General features: G+C 41.4%; 1 protein-coding gene across 1 annotated transcript; it reads left to right on the forward strand.

Moving 5' to 3' along the window:
• The first annotated feature begins 4405 nt into the window (after nt 1-4405).
• On the forward strand, nt 4406-15459 carry LOC114859020 (monocarboxylate transporter 1-like). Its single transcript, XM_029156840.3, has 5 exons — nt 4406-4556; nt 7476-7766; nt 11401-11544; nt 11708-12517; nt 12929-15459. The coding sequence occupies exons 2-5, from the start codon at nt 7550-7552 to the stop codon at nt 13198-13200; spliced, it is 1443 nt and encodes a 480-aa protein (XP_029012673.1). The 5' UTR covers nt 4406-4556; nt 7476-7549; the 3' UTR covers nt 13201-15459.
• Nucleotides 15460-16854: the final 1395 nt, after the last annotated feature.

A 16854-nucleotide genomic window follows, 5' to 3' on the forward strand; every position in this document is an offset into this window, starting at 1 on the left:
GCTGCTCTCAGGCTCCTCACAGGAGCTCCTCTACAGGTGATGACCTCTGGCTGGGACAAGACCTGCGCGGGACTGGGCTGGACCGGGACAGGACCCGACTGTACTGAGACAGGACTCGACTGAACTGGGGTCTGGACGTGACTCGACTGGACGGGAACCTGGACTAGACTCGACTGGACGGGAACCTGGACTAGACTCGACTGGACGGGAACCTGGACTAGACTCGACTGGGCTGGAACGTGGACGGGACTCGACTGGGCTGGAACGTGGACGGGACTCGACTGGGCTGGAACGTGGACGGGACTCGACTGGGCTGGAACGTGGACGGGACTCGGGTGGGCTCGACTGGAACGGGACCTGAGCTGGGCTCGACTAGAACGGGACTAGAGCTGGGCTCGACTGGAACGGGACCTGAGCTGGGCTCGGCTGGACTGAAGGCTGAACAGGGCGCGGCTGGACTGAAGGCTGAACAGAGCGCGGCTGGACTGGAGACTGAACAGAGCGCGGCTGGACTGGAGACTGAACAGAGCGCGGCTGGACTGGAGACTGAACAGAGCGCGGCTGGACTGGAGACTGATCAGCGCGCGGCTGGACTGGAGACTGAACAGCGTGCGGCTGGACTGGAGACTGAACAGCGCGCGGCTGGACTGGAGACTGGCCGGACAGAATCAAGGAAACTGGGAGCTATGACGGGTACACACAAACAACGATCTGGCAAAGGACTATGGGAACAGGTGGTGGCTAAATACACAGAGTGATTACGTAATTACTGACAGGTGTGGATACTGGGAACAGGTAAGTGACAGCTGACAGAGAACAGGAAGTTTAACAAAATAAAACAGGACATGGCGTGACAACAGGAAACAACTAGAACAAAAACCCAGATCATGACAATGGAGTACAGTCCACCAAAAGGTAGATTTCCTCTTGTTAGTCCCACCAGGCTGAGCTTGGCCTCAGTCACAGGTCACACCGGGTCAAATATTCTAGCTACTCACCAAATGTCTCAGGGTGCTACAAAAGCTCCCCGCCTCCTCCAAACTGCAGCTCCCTCTAACAGCCAGGCTTTGCTGATTCTGAAGGTTGGAGCTCAAACACTGTGTCAGAAAAGAGCGACTTACCGTCGGTTCACTTCTATACCACAGGAGGAGGCCACCTATGCTAGATGAGCTCTGTATAGAAGGAAATGGAGGTACAGTAGTGGTACTGGAGCTGGATCCACAACCTGAGCCAAGTTACTACGAGATCTGAGACTTTATCTAGTTTCTCTCTGTGCCAGCAGTTCAGTGGTGTCTATGTGAAAGGGGAGTCTGACAGCCACAGGAATAATGGCATAATGAGGAGGGGTCCAGTGAACCTGGGGGCAGCTTGAATGGTATATCTCACTAGGAGAGTCAAACCTTTTGCCTCTGCGCATCCACTGGGTCTGACTCTGCTTTTCTGAAGAAATGTTCAAAAAGTGATAATAAGTACATTAAAACTGGAGAAGTAAACTACACCAGATGGTGGGAGTAACAGCTGCAAATTCTTGGTTGGAGGAGGTGACGTAAGGGTCTTGTCAGTGAGCAACCAAACCGAAGCAGCCTCTGGCCTCCAGTGTTTGGATCATCACTACTTGTCTTAACCTGTTTGTGCATATTGGTCACTACAGTGGATGTTTTTTTTTATTTCAAAAGAGTAATAAAAACAATATTTTCATAATGAATTTGTGAAAGGGTTACGTTTAAACTAAATGCACTTTACGGTAAAATAAGATTTACTCATATTAATAATGTTCACATTTATTGTTGACTGGGAGAAATGTATCGCAAGTTTTCTTTCATCTGTATTTAATTTTTTACAAGTCATACAATAAATGTGATTTACAAACCTCCCACAGTTTCAGACGGGTACTTACTCTGTTAGTAAATTAGTAGTAGTCTATAAATCTGTCAACATTCTGATTAGATTTATCTGTTTCCGTTTCTCTGCATCATACAATGCTCTCACCTGTACTAAACAGAAGAGAGTGGGGCACGTGTGTAAGGTTATGGGTTAATGTAAATAAATGGAAGCGGGACAAAGCTGAGATGGGACCTTAATGAACTGAGATCTGTGGGACAAAGGTCGCCATGGTAACCCTGATCATTTTAGTATACTGATGAAGAACTGCTGCAGCTTGCAAACAGTCAGTGAATTTTTAACTTCAGCATGCCTAAAAGGTCTTATCTGCTGCATTAGGACGTTTGTTCCAGAGTCCAGGTTAAAGTTAAGTAGTGATTCAGATGGGAACAGCCTTTCAGTTACCATGCAGTAGCTTTAGGAGTGCCTTTTAATACTCTGTTGATGCCAGTTTCCTTTAATAGGTAATCGTTTGTGGGCTTTGCTTATTGCAGTAAATCAGGGAGCATTTGGGAGTTTGTGTGTACGTTGACTATCCCTGTTTTCTGAGAACATAATTCCATTTTCACTGAAGGGTCAAAAGAAAACTGTCTAACAGTCAAATGTGTAGGTGAACTCAGGCTGTTGGAGGTAAAGGGTCGCATTCTGCAGTGACCTGGAAATGCATAGAAATCAGAATAATGTCCTGAATAATACTGAAAACAAATGTTTGTTATAGACCAATAATTAACACTAGTGATTTTCTTGACTATAAATCCTCTCTTGGCAAAAACATGGCTGAAGCAAACATATGGCATTTAATGGACTCTGCACATTAATATGGTGAATATATTGTTCTGAGGCTGCTAAAGTAACTCTAATGACTTATTGTGCCAAAAAAGGAAGACGATGGAAGAACAATCCCAACCTGAAAGCCCAGCAAATATTAAATAGACAGAGATTTTTCTGTCTGAATTTTGAAAGAAGTGGCTGTAAGTCAATCCAACAAAAATGCAGAGATAATTCAAACTTTTTACACATACACAACAAAATATTCTATCTCCTATTTAACTCATCTAGAAACAGAGCTCTCTGCTTCTTTCATCCATCTCCTCATTAGCAGAAATGAACTTAACGTCCCAATTAGGAACTGTCACGTTCACATGCGTTCAACTGGAAACGTTTTGTTAGCTGATGGGAATTTTCTACTCATCAAGCGATAGACTATCAAACAGTGGGAACTGTTCCAGACGGGTCATGGAGAAAGGGAAGTGGTGCAGTAACAGACCTGTTCACTTAACTGTTACAAAGAAAATTAATGTACAATCCAACTTAAAAAAATATAGTTTTAAATTTAATATACATACATTTTGGTCATTTTGCAGCTTTTTGTGGAGAATTAGCTTTTCATTGTTGTTGAGACTCTGAATGTGATTTTCACATACTTTCCTGCATTTTGTCTAGTGAAACTAATAATACTTTTGGCCCTGACTGAGAAAGGGGAAAACTATTGCCTCCCTTCATCTAACAGATAAATAAATTTTGCTCGATTTGGTCATCATCCAATGTCTCAATTTTGTGCAATATCATCCTGTTGCACAATTAAAAGGAAGAAAGAGAACATGATTTTAACAATGTTGGCAGTGTAGATGGGTGTAGTCACAATAAACCGCTGATCTGTACACGATGATGCAATATGATAAAAAAGAAGAATGAAAATTTTGTTTGATTTATGTACAGATAAAGCGACATCTATGACAATTAACAACGGATGTTTGTTCTACTCTGATATGATATTAACAAAATAAATGGGTCAACATCTCATAAACCAAACTAAACTAAATCTTAATTATTTTTATTCTTCATAAAACTACAAACTGTATGTTAGAAAATAGGTCACAAGGTCATTTGGATTAAGGTCGAATTAGATTTTTAGAATTTTTTTGTTGTTTTTTTAAAGTTTACCAAGCTGTCATATGTTAAGTGCATTGTAGGTTAGGGGTTATTTTCACCTAAGAAAATCTGCCTTTTATGTTAATATTGAACATGCACTGGAGTGTCAACATAGAGTGTTTGCCTTGTCATCACTGAAAAAACAGTGTAAGTGTAATCTGAATTACGGTAATCGATATTATTTACTATTGAAAAAGCAACAGACATTGAATCATTGTCACCTTGCTGTCTTACCAACACCGACGATCTCTGGGTTAATGGTGTAATACCTCTTTATCACGCTCCTATAATTAAATGTAATGCAATATATTTAAAACAAGTAGGCTGCCTACGTGACCACGTCAAGACAAACGATCTTACAATTATGAGTGTGTTTTTAAAGAGTACATAAAAATAATGACATTATACTTAAAGTATTTAATGATTCGCGTCAGACATCGTATTGTTTTCCGTCCACTCTGATCTCTGGCCATCATTTCTAGCACTACGTCCACCGCGCATGCTTCTTCACCTCCACACGCACGTGCGTTTTGTCAGATTCCTCCACTGGCGGTCTGAACCATCATATGCGCATGCGCCTGCTGGGAGGTTTGTAGACTCGCCACCGCCATCCAGAAGTTGTTAGGCAGTAGCAGCGATACTTTGCTCTGCCGTCGGACCGTTTAGTGGCCGTTGTTAAACACAAGGACGTCCTTGAGCGACTCCAAACACCTAAACCGGACACAACTGCCTGAAGAACCGCGGTGAGTTGTAGAATGTGCGGCTGGTTGACGTCCATGGTTCCATCGTGCTGTGTAGTGTGAGGCACAAATAGACGGTGCTGGATTTCATGTAAACTATCTGTGTCTAACGTTGAGTAGGAACTAAATTAACTAAAACTGGTCTTCACGTTTCCACCAGCTCCGCTGCCTTTAACTAATGCTCAGTGTGATGGCGTCGAGGCGCACATGTGTGAAACGCCCCACAGCGTTGGGCTGTTTGGCGCTAACGTTAGCTTCTTGCTTTCATTCACTGAAGCAGGATGCTGTCTAGCGCTATTTTTACATTTCCACGTAAAGCCAGTCCGCCGTGTCTTTCTTTGACGGACTGTTGGTCCAGTTGTGTCAGCATCAAGCCAGACTCGGATTTACCAGTCTGTTCTGTATAGAGCGGCAGGAGTTCAACGTGCTGCTAGTTTGAAGGTCAGTGCTCACAGGGTAGATGATGCAGACAACCGCCCACAGCCTGTTTTAGAGGTAATCCAATTGAGAAATTATTATTAATATGCTCACTGATTTCTTTTTACACCTCATTCTGCTCTATTAGGTCGTACAGTCAGTACTTCCATAGCAACATGTCCAGGTCCTGCTTGACCTGCTGTGTGGTTCTTTTGTAACAACCTGTTGTCATTTGCTCATAATTATTTATAGGAAATCAATCAATATTAACACCAACAAATGTAGACTGACCTGGGGCACCTTGTTTATTGTGGTGAGGTTTGTGTTCATAGTTAAGGCTTAAATGACACTCTTTATTACTATGTTAATGATTTATTAAAGTAATTAGAACAACTGTCTTAAAGATGATCCATACATTTAATCTGGATAATACAGTGAAAGATGTTAAACAGTACAACCCTTTACTCTTTTTTTTTTTAAGTCAAATGTACGAAAAGGAATTCTTTATGAAATCAGTCATGTTTTATCAATCTGCCACTACAATGTGCTTCAGCAATTACGCTTATAGTTTTGACCTCAGGAGAGGTGACATCGTAAACCCCCCTTGTGACGCTTGCTTCCATCGACCGTGGGCCCTGGTTTGTAGATCACATTTCTCACCTGCGCCTCCATTTCAGCAAAGGTCTCGTTCTGCATGAACTCCCATGTTGCTGCAGTCTCAATACAGTCCCCCTCCACTGAGCCAAAAAATATCTGGATGCGTGTCTCCTTTCTACCAGCAGTTGTTGTAAAATTGCTTCCACATTGCTAGTTCTGTAAGACTGCAGCTCAGTAGCACATCAGTCATTCTGTTATATAGTATGAGCTGCAGTACACAATTTTCAAACATCTCTGTTGCTACAGTCACGATATCATGAGTTATCACTGAAACTGGAACATACTCTTTATAGCTGGCCATACAAAAGGTGAAATGAAACCCTGAATGGGTTTGTTTTCCTGTTTTTTCTTAAATAAATGTAAATGACCACTAACAATTGAGAGCAGCAGTGATGCTTCTCTAGAGCAGAAAGCAGCACACTGTGTTCAACCTCAAAACAGAGACATTTCAACACGGAGGTGCCCTCGAGCATCCTGACATTTATTTGTGTTAATGTGTTGGTTTAAAGTTCTCCAGTGCTGCGGTCAGGACTTGGTTAGTGCTGATGTGTGGGTCAGTACGTACTACTCTGTAGGCAAGTCTCTGCTAGTGTCATTCTGTTGTTGCTAGACAACCTCTTCCTAGCACTCATTATACATTAGTAGTACAATAAAGTTTACTGACATTATGTCTGAACTAGTACAAGATTAAGTTCACTTTCGTTTTCTGTCCCAACCCACCGACCTTTCAAAGCAGCTTAGGTGTCTAGACATACAGTTCAGTACTCTGAAGGTTTTCATGGCTGTTAGGACTCTTGTTGAAGCCTGTTCTGCTTGTCAGCTGTTTGGTTGGTTGATATTTCTGCAGCGTCATGAAGGACATGCAAAGAGGAAGCTTGACTGGTTTTGTCATGAGCATTTCTGCATGTGCCATGCGCATGTTTCTGATGTTGTACATTTGCCTGTTCATCCTAAATGCAGCATGCTATCTCAACTGCTTCACCACATACACAAAATAAACCTAAAGTAATATAATTGGCTTCAGCAGCAAAGAAGACGTGTGCATGCAGTGTAACAGATGAGTTAACCAGTTACTCCAATGAGCTGCCAGTTTGACCAGTGAAGCATGGACGTTTTACAGTGTAATCCAGGCCTAATACCATCTAAGGGAGTATGACCCTTGGCTGTTCATTACTCACCACAGGCTTGTGAAATCCCACTCTACTTGTCAAAAGTGAAATCCCACTTTAACTTGGAGTATGATGGACTTTACGTTTTTTTTACGGTTCTTTGCCAAAGTTATGTTTGTTTATATATTGTTGTTTGTAGACACTGGAGAGTTGATTGTACAAATGCAGTGGGAGTTATTGTGTCATTTGTATATGTCTGTTCTAGTTGCTATTAAGAGCAAATGACCTTAACATGTGACCTTAAACTTGTGTTCTCTAAATGATCATCATTTAGTTACGTGTGTCGAAGAACAGGCTGTAAGATGAGATTGTTCCCTGGTCACTAGTTGTTTGTTTTGTTTGCCTATTTCTAATGTGACCTGATTTAACATCTGCCCAATAATTACTGAGAAGCTTGTGTCAGACAGGTGCAGTCAAGTTGTCACCTGTTGAACACTGGTTTATCAGGAAATGCCATGCTTCCAGTCAACACTACTAAATACTTTGTCACGTGAAGTACTAAGAACTTGTTGTTTTCTGGTATTTGCTCTGTGGTGATTAATGTCGACACCTCTTGGATTGAACTGACCATTGTTAATGTTGGAAACATTTTCAGTTTTTCATGACTGTGCTACACGATCGTTGTCCTGTTTCTTTTTGTGCTCTTTTTCACAAGCTGTCTGCTTTGTCTCTCCCACAGGTTCTATTTTGAGCCCTGACTCAGCTCAGGTGATCAGGCCCTGTCCCGTCTCTGAAGGTCATCTGTGAGCAGACATGGCTCCTGCGGTGGGTGGACCTGTGGGTTACACCCCTCCTGAGGGTGGCTGGGGCTGGGCAGTTGTGTTTGGAGCCTTCATCTGCATCGGCTTCTCCTATGCCTTTCCCAAATCCATCACAGTGTTTTTCAAAGAGATAGAAGTCATCTTCAATGCCACACCCAGTCAAGTGTCCCTGATCTCTTCTATCATGTTGGCAGTGATGTATGGAGGAGGTGAGTTGTGTATTAAAATCTTTTTAAGGTTTAAAGCTCCCAATAGATATGGCCTCACACTTCAAAGTGAACTAAGATGATTCTTTAAATACATTGTGTTGTATTACAATCTTTAACAGTAATCAGTTAATCTTTAAATTATTAATTATTATAATTTGACGATTAAATGATTTAGTCCATTTATAAAATGCTTGAAAAACCCTTTTGCTGTTTCTAATTTTGTCTGACATCAAACCCAGAATAGCTGGTGTATAATCACATTAGATGGGAAATGAACCAAATCTTTTATCCTTCACTGAATCAAAAACAAACTTTTTTTGCATTGTGTCCATATGAGTTCTGTCGGTGCCTCATTTCTCCCATTCACTCAGGACTTATTCACAGAATGCCTGCTTAAATGGATACTTCTTGCAGGTCAGATTTAGGAATACGCATTTGTTTGTTACACTGTAGTTCAGCCAATGCTGCTGATGAAAAGCCAGGAAAACACATTGAAAACTAACTATAGGACTTAGCATACAACCTCCAAGTAGAAAAGGTAGACGTTAAAACCTAGATATCATGGAAACTGATGCTTTACTCACTCAATGAGAAGTTATTTTACTGCTTTGGATAATAAACACTTCATGTACATTTCATTGTTGGGCTGTGCCTTTCAATTTCCCTGTGAAGGAGGGGTTATGAATAAGACTAGTAATAAGATCCAGTTTCAGCTTAGGTTTCAGATCACATTTCTCTTTCCTTTCATGAGACACACAATTCGAGACTTAGATACAACCGTCACTGTCTCTGTGTCCTCAGCTCAAACCTTACTCAATGTGATTCACATTGTTCAGATTTGCGTGTTAGTCTACGTATTTGGGGAAGAGACAACAGAAGCTCCAAGGAGGAAGAGATGGGAAGGGTAATATTGCATAACAGGCTTCTTTACTTGCTTCTACAAGCTCAATTTGTTCTGTATTCTAGGTACAGGTTTAAGACATGCAGGGCAAAAATTGTAATGGCCCCATTACACATCGACTGGTTATACGTGAGGTTTCACACGTACGCACACAGTCTTCCCCAGAGGTGGAGAAACCACACACACACACACACACACACACACACACACGTCACTGTGGTTGCCTGTGACGTCTGACTAATTACATGAACCAAGTATTTGCATGTAGGTAAAAACTTTACTTTAAACTTTACTAAAAAAATGTTTTATATCGCCAGGTACATAACAGTTACAAAGCTTCATTATTATTGTTCACGTAAGTTGATGTTCGTGAGCATATGATGAATCAAAGCCGATGATTCCTTTTTATTTGTTTCAGCTCTGTTCTTAGTCGTGACCACTACCTGAGGGTTACAAAAAGGGGGTCACGTAAAGGGTCAAAAGTTGCTGCAAAAAGCTCACTGCACACAAAAGCTTGGGGAGATAGAGATACACATGGAATCCAAGTGAAACGGAGGACGACTGAGTACAACTGTGCACACCAGGGGAGGTTTAGAAAAGTTGCAGGGGTAAATGAGGAGGAGGATGTGATGCATGAAGATGCAGAGAACAGAGTAAGGTGGATTCAGATAATCCTGTAATGGAAGAAGTTAAGTCATTTACTCTAAGGCTTAAAACCAGCTTGATGCCTTCTGGGGCCTCATGAAGCTGCCACTAAAAACTCCCATACTTGAGTCTTTGAGATATCTACTGCACTAATTAAAACAGTGGATCTGTGGACATCACTGTGGCTATAGAAACAGATGCTCGCTAACAGCTGCCTGCTGCAACAAAAGCCCAAAACAAAGCTGTAAATTACCATCTTTCAGGAAAACATTGTGCTGTGTCTCCATGAAGCCACAGAACTGCAAATCCAGCTGATAATTCTTTGCTGATTCATTTACTTTGACATTGCTAACAATGGGGTGGGGGGTTTGTCGGCTGATTCTGCTGTCCCTCGCTTGTTTTATTCCCACTAGGAGTCAGTCCTCAACAGCTAGTTGCATGTTCTGTGCCAAGAATAGCATAAAACACTTGCTACAGTATTGTTAGAATAAAGCTAAGTATAAAGTGGATGATGGAACTTTCCGCTCTCTGTTCTGTTCTGAGAGAGGGAGAATAAAGGGGGGGTCATTTACATAATACCTGGGAACCCTGCTCTCTGCCCAGAACACTACAAAGATTGTCAGTACTAGTTTGTTGATGTGTGCGTGAGTGTGTAGCAGACACAGCTTCATTCATGGCTTTGTGAAGATCCACTTTTGTGGAGAAAAAGCTTTAGTTTGGTGCCTGGTCTGTGTGATTTGAAATGAAAACTCTCCACTCTGACCAAGGCAGCCTACAAAGCGGACTACGTAGCCTCCCGCAGTCAGGCCATCGGTGTCCAGGAGAGATATTTAGTTATTTTCCAGAGTTTAATTGCCCCCAGTCTCTGTAGTCAGCTGCCAAATTCCAAGGGTAACACCACCTTGGTCTGAGGAAGGCCTCGTCTGGCTCTCCTCACTTCTATATTTAATTGATTGTTTTCTTTAAAGCTAATCCACACCTTACTATGGTAATAATTGCTAAGTAACTGTCCTTGCTGCAGGTCACTTGTACATAGCTCTTTCATAGACTGTGCAGGCCTTTTACTGCACCAGATCCAGTGTCAGTGTGGATTCATGTGAGGGCTCATTCGTAGAGAGCCTGGCATGCAAGCAGACACGTGACAACCCCCCCCTTCTCTCTCTCTCTGGATGGTCACTCCCGTTGAAAGAGCCTTGCAGGAGAGGGAGGGCAGCTCTCGTCCTTTTTAACCTCCAGCCTAGGGGAGTTCTGTCAGGAGGAATGGCTCCTGCCAGTGTTACTGTGCAAACAGAGTTTTGCTGTTTGTCAGACTTGGACCCTGCTGACAGCCTAATTTGCTATAAACAAACAATGATCCGTTCTGTTTTGTGATTAATTAGCCCATACTCAGTTGCACAAAATCGGTTTGAAGGAAACTGAATTAAGTTGCTGTGAACGTAACCCCGTCTGGAACAAGAGAGCATCCAGTTTTAGTTTATCTGCCTGTTCTATTGGAGCTAATGTTTTCTGCTAACATGTTGCCTCATTTTTGTCAATCCATATTAAATTGATTTAAGTTCATCAATGTCCCCCCTTTGCTTTGCAAACGGTCAGTAAAATAAGCTTGATTTAGTTTAGTTTACTCCCCTGGTCTCTATTTGGCTTTAGGGAAGTGTGTTTCTTTGGAGTTCATTGTTTGGAACTAAATATAAAGGTGGGAACACTTATGAACAGAAATGATTAGGGATAGTGGTAATAGTGTGATTTTTCTGAGGTTGCATCGCTTGGTCTTTTATCTTTTGTATCTTTTATCTTATTTCATGATCCTCATTCTACTTCCGTGTATCGTTTGTGATAAAATATTGTACTATATTAAGCTCTGTCTGGTTCTCGTTAAGTTCCTCCTTTTTTCCCCACATGACTGCCTGTTCATGTAATTTCTGTCATTACAGCACCACCTGCTGGTCGACGACAATCTATGACGGTGTAGTTTATGGATGAGGGCTACCTGTTACTGAGCCTTTTTCTGTTATTGGGTAGTTTTTCTCAGTTAGACAATAGTCTAAAGTCTTTGGATTTAAAATGAAAAGACTCTCGTCTTTCCTCCAGGTCCAATCAGCAGCATCCTGGTGAATAAGTTTGGTAGTCGACCGATCATCATCCTGGGCGGTTGTCTAGCAGGGTCTGGGCTAATCGCGGCCTCTTTCTGCAACACTGTGCAACAGCTCTACTTCTTCATTGGAGTGGTGGGAGGTAAGAGGTTTAATTTACATCAATTGTTAAGATCACAACTAGTGTTGTATAAAACTGCTAGAGGCTTTGCTACATTGGGCCATTTTTGCATTGTCATTATTTACTACAGACACATGCTTCAACAGTACTTTCTGTTTTTCTCTCTCAACTCCTTTTTTTTTAGGATTTGGACTGGCATTCAACTTAAATCCAGCCCTCACTATGATCGGGAAGTACTTCTACAAGCGGCGCCCCATTGCCAATGGCATCGCCATGGCAGGCAGTCCTGTGTTTTTGTCCACCCTTTCACCTTTCAATACCTGGATGTATGACCAGTTTGGCTGGCGAGGCAGCTTCCTTATCCTGGGAGGACTTCTTCTCAACTGCTGTGTGGCTGGCTCTCTTATGCGCCCAATCGGACCCAAACCTCAGCCAACGAAGCTGGTGGCAGAAGAGTCAAACACTGTGGATTCAGTACAGCCACATCCTAAGAAGACCATCCTGCAGACCATCAACTCTTTCATTGATCTCACCCTGTTCAAACACCGTGGCTTCCTGTTGTACCTCATGGGAAACGTCATCATGTTCTTCGGTCTCTTTGCTCCACTCATCTTCCTCTCTAATTATGCAAAGAGTAACGGCATCAGCAAAGAGAAGGCAGCCTTCCTTCTGTCAGTCCTGGCGTTTGTTGACATGTTTGCACGGCCTTCCATGGGCCTGTTAGCCAACACCAGGTGGGTCCGGCCCAGGGTGCAGTACTACTTTGCAGGTGCTGTCCTGTATAACGGTGTGTGCCATGTGCTGGCACCGCTGTCAGTGGACTACACTGGATTTGTGGTCTACGCCATCTTCTTTGGCTTTGCTTTTGGCTGGCTAAGTGCAGTGTTGTTTGAGACCCTGATGGACCTCGTGGGAGCACAGAGGTTCTCCTCAGCGGTGGGACTGGTCACTATAGTGGAGTGTATACCAGTGCTGTTTGGCCCACCAGTAACGGGTAAGACATTATGCATGCATTATGGGAATCTGAGTTATTATTTAGGAGTGTGGGTTGTGATGAGATAGCGTTAAGTGTGTTAGTGGCGGTTAGGACCAGTCTGTGGTGGTGGTCCATGTTAAACATTTAAATGCTGTATGGTCAAATATATTACTTGCTGCTGTCCAACATTTGATACACTAATCTCTTGGTGGCGTTGCCTGTCATGTAGAAATTATGACTGCAACAAATGAAACTCTAATTATCAGTTAATTGTTTAATCACACTTCATATAGTGGTTTTTAAACTGTCTGGGTTTAATGACGATAGGGTCAATTCTGTTGTTTGCTGGGAGAATTTACAATAAGTGTAAAACCAAAACCAGTGCCACTTGTGTAGACCTCTCATTCTACATTCTTATTCCACCTACAGGTAATTTTTATGACTACTATGGTAACTACAACTATACCTACATATCCTGTGGCATCATCCTCATGGTCGCCAGTGTTTTCCTCTTCGTGGGAATGGGCATCAACTACCGCCTGCTGGACAGAGAGAGAAAAGCGGAGGAGAAAAGGGAGCGTGAGGAACCTAAGGAAGAGCGAGCCGCCATGTTGGCACCGCCCCCAAAATCAGATGAGAACAGCGCAGTGGCCGGCGTCACACTGGATGATGTGGCCAGGGTGGATGAGGACACGGTGTAGAACATTTAAAAGAAACTGACTAAAGAAGGAAGCTCACGCTGTAGAAACACACACAAAAGTTGCAGTTACTCAACCACACTTAGCCATCGCTTTATCATAGAAAAAAAGGCCTTGTGCAGCGACTGTAAGCTTTGTTACGACGTATGTACGTATGACGCCTCTTGATTTGGTATTTGTGCCTTCGAGAAGTCCTCCAGAAGTACACACTGCTTATACACTAGGTAAACGCACAATAAGCAGAAGGATTAGAGGATGAAAGCAGAGGACTTCAGTCTCAGGGCTTTCTTACAAATCTTTCTTAATTTAGTCTAGTCGTTGATGTTTGACATCATGGAATACATACATTTTGTTACCTTACAGTGTGCACATGCACAGTTGCATTGCTTCACTCTTTAAAGGGCTGGACTTAAATTAAAAGGAATAAATTATAATCGTTGTAGGTATAGTGACATGTTTGCGTTAGAGTTTGAAATAAATAACATTTCCAGGTTATTGCACAGGAAAGTCTACAATGAGGAATAATTGTGAGATGTTGTAGCTCCCTAGTTAACATAGATAAGGTTCTGTCTGCAGTCATTTTGAATCTATTGTGAGAGGAAACGGGCACAAACGTAAATGTTTAATGTTTAAAATGCATGTTTGTACATAAATACGTGAGCATGTCAGTAGCTCATCATACAGTGCTGTTTTGATAATGGACACATTGAACACGGGTGTAACACTGCTGCTGTGTGAGCAGTATGATGAGACCATGTGCAGGATTAAATGACACAATACGTTGGTTTGAAGATGTATTAAGAAGCTGACAGGAAGTCGTTCATTCTGAGAGGTGTCTCAGCAAACCGGTTCAACTGAAGCCAGGTTCTGTTATGTCCCTGCAGACCCAACAAATATGTCAGGTTGATGTGACGCGTTCATCATTAGGTCACACAAATCCACACTCGTTTTATGTTTAGGCCAGTTGTGTGTTACATGGATTATTCAGTAAAATGCTGCTCATGAAGAAAGTTTAAATTTTGCAACAATTAATATTGGATAAATTAGGTCCCACATAGGAAAATTGAACCGTAGATGTCTCAATAAGATGTACCTTTTCATGCTGAGGAACGGGGTCGATCTTATCCTTTGTTTCCGCACACATTGACACAGGTCGGGTCATATTATCTTTCTTGTCGCTGAGCTCTGTCACAAAGCAATGACAATAATCGGTACGTTGCTTATTGTATAACATTTGGAAGAAACATTTTGAAGGCCATCGTTTCTATCTTTTATTTAAATACAGATTTTAAACATTTCTTAGTTTATACTTAGTATTTCTCCTGTTGTGAACACCAAAAGACTGTTTTGCTAAAACATTAGTTTTTAAATATCAAATATGTTTGGTTGGTAAATGTTTCTGAACAAAAGAATAGTTTGTTGTTTTGCCTCTGTAGATGAACTCTGGAGTGAATCTTTATCTTGGATGATAACCATGTTCATGTTTTGGGGGAGAGACTAGACTTCTGTTCTGTGCCCACATTCCCCTGCAAACATGCCACACTATAGTCTGTGATATTGGCCAGTGGGCAATGTTAGTTCATAATTGTATTTAACCTTTTTCATTATTTTGGATATCATATAAGTGAAGAGGTGACACTACAACAGACTGTGAATGTTACTGTTTTTGAGTGCAGCGTATTTTGAACAGTACTGTACGAGGGCCCACAGCACATTCTCTGTTTTTAAATAGAAAAACTGATAGTTTTTGGAAATTAACTTTTGTCTTTTAGCAACAGTAGATGTTTAAATGTTGGCGTTTCTGTAACTGAATAACAGTGTTAAAACAAAAAGGTCTTTTAATTTAAAATAGAAAACGTTCTTAGTTAAAGGCAAATCCAGCTACAATGATTAAAAGTTGTAATTGGTATGAATTTAAACTAATACTTGGAAAATACTACTATAACTTCTGTTCAGAGACTTGTGTCATCTGGAAGCTACTGTACCACACTAGTAGTCAGTTATTTAAAATATAGACCAAATCTGCTTATTGTCGTTTTCTGGGGTGCTTAAAAATACAATTATTTTATTATATTAAAAAACTAGATTTTAAGAAGTTGTCCTCTGTAATGCAGCTTTTTTGCTGCACTGCATTCTGTAGATTATGAAATAACAAAACTGTAATAAAGAAATGCGTGATATCCAAACCATCCCTACTTATCTGCCTGTGTTCAGAAAATTGAAATGTGTGTTCCATATAAATAAATTTTTATTACAAACAAGTGTAATTTATTTATTTTGGTCAACGTCAATATTTGTGAAATCTGAGCTTTATGTAAAAACTGAAACATTTTCCATCCCATGCACACTAGGGGCAACACCAACACACATCTTTAAATTCTGAACAAACATTTCCATCATCAAGCAGCAAAAAGGCAGAACGGTCAATTAGAGTAAAAACAAGCTTGGCCAAATTTGTAATTCTGTAATTCTCATTTATATTATTGGTTATATTGTATAAAATGAATGGTTAAACTGCAGATATCCAAAAGTGAGACTTCCCACATATGCCAGTATGTTCTGTGTTTGTGGTGGTTGTCGAAACAGTTCAGTGATTAGATGTGTTGTGGTGTTGTGTGAATGAAGCTTTGATGCTGTGACAGGGTAGCAGCAGACACACAAGTGTGGGCGATTACAAAGGCAGTTATGTAATGTAACTACAGGTGCTTTAACGTGGTGCGTTTGGCTTGTTTCATATTCTACATAATTTTAATTTTCCTTTAAGCATAAATCGGTCTGTGCTATAATGGGTTAACTAATATGGATTACTTAGTCATTCACCTGATCTGCTATTGTTTTCCAGGCTTTTATCTTTTCTGTATTTCTAGTGGCTGTATTTCCCCTTTTATATGGTTCACCTCTTCGTACATCTCCATTAAAAGTTGCTGCTCTGTGTGACGTGAGCTGCATGAGATTAGTCGATGCGTAATCAGTTATTCTGTGATCGATACATCTGGGCTTGTAACCGTAACCGTGAACACACACGTGTCCCCGCAATCAACAGCAAACATTGGTGCTGAAAAACCAAACTAACCTGTTAACCTCAAAATTAGCAAACGAACAATTTGCCTAACCACACGTACTCCTCCTTTGGTAAATGAAACACAAGCCTCTTAAAAATGTTTCCTAGTCAACTATGCGCCCAGAGACGCCTCCGCCGCAGAGATCCTGGATCCCTGCGTCACCTGAGACCGCCTCACATCGCAGACTGGACCTTCACGATGATTTTTACAGCACACAATGCTGAATTATATGTATGGTAGTTTTGGTCTTTAAAATAATTTATGTTGCATGTATTCATAGTCTTTCATGATTACTCCGTGGAAGCTCATCCTAAACACAACCACACGGAGGCGACATTCTATCAGTGATTCAACGTAGATGCGACAGGGAAGTTTTACCTGTTACACTACCTGATGTTAAATCATTTTAATATAGACTACTGAGAAACATTTTTTCATATTTGAGGTTGTTAAATGTTTTATGGACGTGGCGGCTTTCCCACAACAGCAGTTATATTGTAAAACATACTGTATTGGTGTACAAATGAAGACACCAACACCGACACGTTCTGCCGATTACACTTTAATCATTCGTTGACCACTTGAAGAAGAATGT

This window comes from Betta splendens, chromosome 7 (assembly GCF_900634795.4).
Source record: "Betta splendens chromosome 7, fBetSpl5.4, whole genome shotgun sequence".
Lineage (NCBI taxonomy): Eukaryota > Metazoa > Chordata > Actinopteri > Anabantiformes > Osphronemidae > Betta > Betta splendens.